Source organism: Mauremys reevesii, linkage group 10 (assembly GCF_016161935.1).
Source record: "Mauremys reevesii isolate NIE-2019 linkage group 10, ASM1616193v1, whole genome shotgun sequence".
In the NCBI taxonomy this organism is placed as follows: Eukaryota; Metazoa; Chordata; order Testudines; family Geoemydidae; genus Mauremys; species Mauremys reevesii.
In genome coordinates this window covers 38,519,621-38,525,620 of record NC_052632.1, presented here as the reverse complement: position 1 = coordinate 38,525,620, position 6,000 = coordinate 38,519,621, and the positions used below count along the sequence as shown (strand labels likewise).

General features: G+C 53.1%; 1 protein-coding gene across 2 annotated transcripts in view; it reads right to left on the bottom strand.

Annotated features, from left to right (window-relative positions):
- Nucleotides 1-204: 204 nt before the first annotated feature.
- LOC120372863 (collagen and calcium-binding EGF domain-containing protein 1-like) overlaps nucleotides 205-6,000 on the bottom strand; it is a 35,036-nt gene continuing 29,240 nt past the window's right edge. The window contains exons 8-11 of one of the 2 annotated variants that reach the window (XM_039490304.1): nucleotides 4,792-4,940; nucleotides 4,287-4,322; nucleotides 2,492-2,527; nucleotides 205-1,515 (exon numbers count right to left, since the gene is read on the bottom strand). In XM_039490304.1, coding sequence (XP_039346238.1) covers nucleotides 1,306-1,515; nucleotides 2,492-2,527; nucleotides 4,287-4,322; nucleotides 4,792-4,940 — 431 coding nt within the window. In that variant the 3' untranslated portion in view covers nucleotides 205-1,305. The remainder of the gene's footprint in view (nucleotides 1,516-2,491; nucleotides 2,528-4,286; nucleotides 4,323-4,791; nucleotides 4,941-6,000) is intronic. The other variant, XM_039490305.1, reaches the window with a different exon arrangement.

Below are 6,000 nucleotides of genomic sequence, written 5' to 3'. Positions count from 1 at the left end.
GGAATTACAGGCGTTCATGTCTCCAGTGCCTCTGCGCTAAAATCAAGGGTGGATTTCAAAACACCAGCTGCCACCTACTGGAGAGTTTTGTCTATGGAGTTCTCTGGAACCCCTGAGTTCGGTCTCCACGCATGCAATTCACTTGTCGGTTTAGTAACAGACTGCAACCCGTTAGCGGGCCTTTATTAGAGAGTATGAGGGGCTCATTCCCTTGGTCATGTTCTGACAACATTCTCCCCAGGTCCAGCGAGCTGGAGAAGGAACCTGCTAACTGTCCTCTGTTTGCAGTTATTTCCATTGCTGTCTCTCCTGCTACAGAGACCAAAGTCAGAGGTGAGGGTAAGGGCAGGCAAGACCAGATTCGTGTCATTTACAAGAGGAGAGGTGCAAAAATGAGAGCAGCTTTCACAGCTGCATTTGCCCCTTAGTATTTATGGACGTAACCTGTGCTCACAGTTCCTTAGGATGAAATCCCAGGGCTAAGAGTGACACCAGCTCCCCAGGCGAGGAGGGCCCTGCATGCCCAGTGAGCTTTCACTAATTGCCCTTAGTGGTCTGTCTCTCTCTTTCTACCAAGTGGGTTATTGGCAGTGGGGATCTGGAACCATAAGCTTCTGTTGTCTGAGCTAAAAGACCCAGCTGTGGCAGCTTCATCAACCTGCCATCGCTAGCGAGGGACAGAGCATCATACCGAGTAGGTGTGACTCCGAGCTTTCTGGAGCAAGGTTACACAGAGGGTCAGATCTGAAGTCAGTAAAGAATTCTCCCTTGGACACATCAGCAGGGATCTGAGATTATCCACACCTGATTTTCTGCTCACACTAGCGTAAACCGGGAGCAACCTCAGTGAAATCAACACAGTGACCCTGGTATAAAACTGGAGTGAGAAGAGAATCAGGCCCTCTGGGTTTTAACTCCTTCCTTACAGCTCATTTGCCCTACATTTCCTCTGGATGTAAATTGCTGGCAGAAGCTGAGCTGCTGCAGAGAAGCAAATCCAGGGCTTCCTCCCTGCATCTGGAGAATGTCCCGTCTTCTTCAAAGAGACAGAAAAGCACCTTTATAAAAATACCTCTTTTCCATTCTGTCTGGTGTAAAAATATAACATTTAGTATTCATAATAAATAGACTCTCTGCTCTGGACAGCGACTGTGATGGGTGGATCAGATTGGCCCAAGGGGACGAATCAGCTGCAGTGTCTGGCAACCACGGAACATCCCTGGAGCATCACGTGTCCAAGTGATGTCCCTGGGGTGTGGGCGACTCCTGAGTCCAGCTGCAGGGGAGCGGGTGTCTGCCACCTGGTCATGTGGCTGAGCGCGTGGGTCTAGGTCCCCGCAGCAGCTCCTCCTGACCGGATCCCCATTCGTGCATCTCAGAGTCCCTGCTGTTGGCAGACGGCATCTCAAACTCCATCCTCCGGCGCTGGCCAAACACTTTCTCCTGTAGTTCAATGATGTCATTCCTGATGTCGGCCATCATCAGGAGCAGGAAGTCAAAGGAGCCCGGGGGGCCCTGTGGCGAGAGAAAAGAGAGGCTCGCTGTGAGCACAGAGCTCTGTCCCAGTGGCTCAGACCGGACTGGCCAGAGCTGGCCAAACTTAAAGCTGTCCAGGGTTTCATTTCAGCATACCCCAGCCCCTGACTCACGGCGATAACAATGACACCATGTCACAGCTGATCAATGCCAGCCTGACGGAGGTTGTGTTTGGGGAATGGGGGAGAGTGGCAGGAAAGGGCTGGCTGCATGGAGGAGAGGCTCTACTTGGCTGGGCATTGCTGCTAGGTACCTCCTCACCTCTCAGGGATGGATTTGCTGAGAACGCGCTCTTGTGGGGTAGTGTTGCACCATCGCTATGATGCACATGGGTGGGCTCAAGTCGGCCAGATTCTGTGGGCCCGGCATTGCTCATTATGAACAGAAAGTTCCCTGGTCAGAGGAGTCTTTGTTAGCCATTAAAGTCAATGGAGCTGCACTGACTTATACCAGCTGGGGAGGGCCCATTGACATCCATGGCGCTGCATCAGTTTACGCCAGAGGGGGATCTGACCATATGTGTACAAATTACTCCTTCCTCTAGGCTTCCCATCTTCTCCCATTGTGTCTATTGGATTGTAAGCCACTGGGACGGGGAATGTCTTTATTTTGTGTCCTGTCCAGGGTAGAGCATGTTGTCTGGGCTTAACGCCTACTAAAATTAGATGGATTGTGGGGAGGGGGTGTGTGTGTAGGGGGGTGTGCACACTTGTGAGATGCACCCAGCATCAGGCTAACCTTAGATACTTGCTCAGACCCTTGGGGCCTGATTCTCCACTGCCTTGAACCTTGTGCGGCCATTTACACCCAAACACAGTGGGAACGAATCAGACCCCTTGAATTTCACACTCACTTGCCCAAGGAGCAAGGCAGTGGGGACTTGGGGCCCAGAAGGAGGTTTCTGACCCTTGCTTTGCCTGATACTCTGTGCTGCTAATTGTTTTTCCATTCTTACCGGTGGCCCTCGGGGACCGGGGTGTCCTCGTTCGCCCTAAAACAGAAAGCACAGGTCAGAGCAGGGACTAGCAGCAATATGATTTCTGTTGCAGAGCAGGGGATGGGATTTAAATCACTATAAAAACCCATCTGTGCTGAAGGTAGGGTCTTTCAGGTGGGGATAAAGCTGCTGTGGGATTTCTCAGCGACAGGCTGGGAAGTTAATGTTTTCTTGGATTCTGCTGGCAGGGGATATTCTGTGCTTTTGCATGTAACTGTTGTAAGGGTGCCTAGAGTCTGTGCTCTGACCTGCGCCAGGCCGATTGCCACCAGCTGAGGGTCTGGCCTGTTGTTTGTCCTCAGAACAAGCTGCGTTGCTGGCTAGAGTTCACTCCCAAAACCAACGTGCACCAAAGATATTTTCGTACTCGCTGAGAATAAAACGACCTCTGTGCTAGGGCATATAGGCCCCACTCTGGCTAGCAGGGGTTTAGTGAGGGTCTGTGGCTCCAATGAGCCCCACATCTGCAGCCAATGTCAGGTGTGGAGAGGGGAGTTCAAAGGAGAAGGCCCAGCTTAGCGCAGGGCTGAGCAGGCAGAAGATCAGAGTTCTGCTCTCTTGGGGAGAGGAGCCTGGGTACAACCAGGAGTCAGGGACAGCTGGCAGCCTGGCTGAGTCTCCCTGTGGATGGGATGGCTGATCTGGGCGACTGACCCAAGGGGGGCAGTTTGAAGACAGCCCCAGAGCAGAAGCCTGGGGTGCTGATGAAGACTCCTCAGATGGCCCTGTTGTGAGCTCATAGCTTGCTTGTATTTTGGGACTTCAAGACCCAGAGGGGTGGGACTCAAGCATGCCTGAGCTGGAGGGCTGAAGCCCATTGCGCTGGACCCTGCGAGAGGCAGTGACCGACTCAGAGACACTGCAACAGGGTGAGTAATGCCTGACTAGGCCACAAGGGGGAAGCACAGAGATGGGTCCCATCACTCCTCAAACACATAAAGCCATCTGAGCAAAGGTAAATCAAATCCCATACTCAGCACCTATTCCTACAGTACCTTGCATCCTGCAGGCTCCCACAGGGTTTTAACAAACTGTACAGACACAGGGACTGCTCACCTACCACTGAAATGCAGCCACTTCTGGGATGGAGCGCCTCACCTGTTCCGCACAACAACAGCAGGTTGACAAGATGTAACCACTCAGGTTGCAATTGGGCCATGACACCACTTGTGCGGAAAGTTTTGCTGCCCAAGAGGAGGCTGCAGCTACAATGGGGCGTGTACTTGCCCCCTATGCGTCATGCCCACTGCAGCTGGTTTGGAGACTAGAATGGGCCAGTCAGAAAAGTGCATGTGTGCTACCACTGCAGTGTGTGACCCCAGCAGAGAACCCCAGGGTCCTAATTTTGCTAGTGCAGATGGATCAGAATTGGTTTGCACTGGTGTAGATAATGGCCAGAGAGACAAGGCACTGGAGAATCAGACTCATTTTCTCTTGGCTGTAGGTCACTAAAGGAATTACGTTCCTTTCGCTGGGAACTGAGACACGGGACTGGGAATCAGAGCTGTGGGAGAGCCTCTTTGCAGCTCCGAAGAAGTGGGTATTCACCCACGAAAGCTCATGCTGCAAAACGTCTGTTAGTCTATAAGGTGCCACAGGATTCTTTGTTGCTTTTACAGATCCAGACTAACACGGCTACCCCTCTGATATCTTTGCAGCAGGAACCCCTGTGTGTATGGGTACAGCTCCTAGCACTGTGGAGCCCCCCTGGGGCCCTCGAAGGTCATACAGATAATAATGGAAGCCGTGGTACCTTCTGGCCATTCCTTCCCGGTGCCCCAGGAGCGCCCTAGGAGAAGCACAAACACAGAGCTTAGCACAGTAGTAAACAAGATCATTGCAGTTCTGGGTCTGCAGCAAGTGCAGCCGGAGAGTGGAGAGCGTGTGTGGCATTGGGTGGGGCTGAGTGCCTGCTAGCTGTGGGGCGGGGAGCCTGCTCTGGTGGCTTGGACAGAGGAAGGGCGCTCGTGGCTAGAGGTCCAGCAAGTGGATCTGGTGATGGGGAAATGCTGCTGGCTGTGGTCTCTTGGAGAGAAGGGGAGAGGCAGGAAGCACTGGGGGCAGTGGGTCTCTGCAGGAGAGGGGGAAGTCACTGAACCTGACTGGGCAGGGTTGGGTTGTATGTGTGGGAGGGGCCCATCTGCCAGATCTGGGCAGGGGAAGGAGCCATTGGCCGATGGGGATGGTGGGCTGGACTCCAGCGCCCTGGGGGTGGGACCAGGATGCATGACCCAGCGAATGGGGCTTTTGCTACTCACCACTGGTCCCCGCCGTCCGATTTTGATATGTGCAAAGTCAGGATATGGTCCCATTGGGCCCATGTCCCCGCGGGGCCCTGGGGTTCCCGGAGGCCCTGGAGGTCCCACTGCCCCTGGACTCCCTTTCTCCCCTGTTGCGCCTGGGTCACCTTAACACAGAAAAGGTTGTTTGATTTCTGAATGAGGCCTTAAAGAAGCAGAGCAACTGAGAGCATTAATACCGGAGAAGGCCCTGGCCCAGGACCCCCGGCCAGAGGGTTTGGATCCAATCTTTACAGGGGGCCTAGCCCACTACTCCCAGATTATGGAGCGTTTCTAATCTAGATCCTGAGCAGAAACCTCTGCTTGGGTCCATCTCCAGTTCGTATCCAACCTGGATATCAGCCCAGCGTCCCCCCTCCCCCTTCCCTGGGAAGCCCTAGAGCTGTGAGCCCAGCACGGAGAGTGCCAGGGCTGCTTCCCTCCCCAGGGGCAGGAGCCGGGACCAGGAGGCTGATAACTGAAGGCTGCAGGTTTGAGGCAGTCTAGGCTGGTTTGCCCGTTGCTTGTTAAGAGAAGTGTGTCTAACCCCCACTGCCCCCAACCTCCACCACCGCTACCTGCCAAACAGGCAGCATTCAGGGAAGTGCTCCTGCTGGCTAGAGAGAGGCCACCTAAAAATGCTGCCACATGACAGATGGCAGCTAAGGCCTGGTGTACCCTTAAAATGTAGATCAACCCAGCTATGTCACTCGGAGTGGAAAATCCACCCCCCGTGAGGAACATAATTAAGCCGATCTAATGCCTAGTGTAGATGCAGCCAGTTATCACCTCCCAGAGAGGTGGATCACCTACACCAGTGGCTCTCAACGTTTCCAGACTATTGTACCCCTCTCAGGAGTCTGATTTCTCTTGCGTACCCCCAAGTTTCACCTCACTTAAAAACAACTTACAAAACTTGCTTACAAAATCAGACCTAAAAATACAAAAGTGTCACAGCCACACTATCACTGGAAAATTGCTTCCTTTCTCATTTTTACCATAGAATTCTAAAATAAATCCATTGGAAGATAAATATTGTCTTTACATTTCAGTGTATTGTATATAGAGCATGTAGCAGGGTGGACCTCTGCTCCTGCCCTGAAGGGGTTAAAAACAGCCCTGGGAAGGGCTGTGGCTAGAGAAAGCAGCCTTTAGGCTGGGCTGATTGGGGGAAGTGGCTGCAGCTGG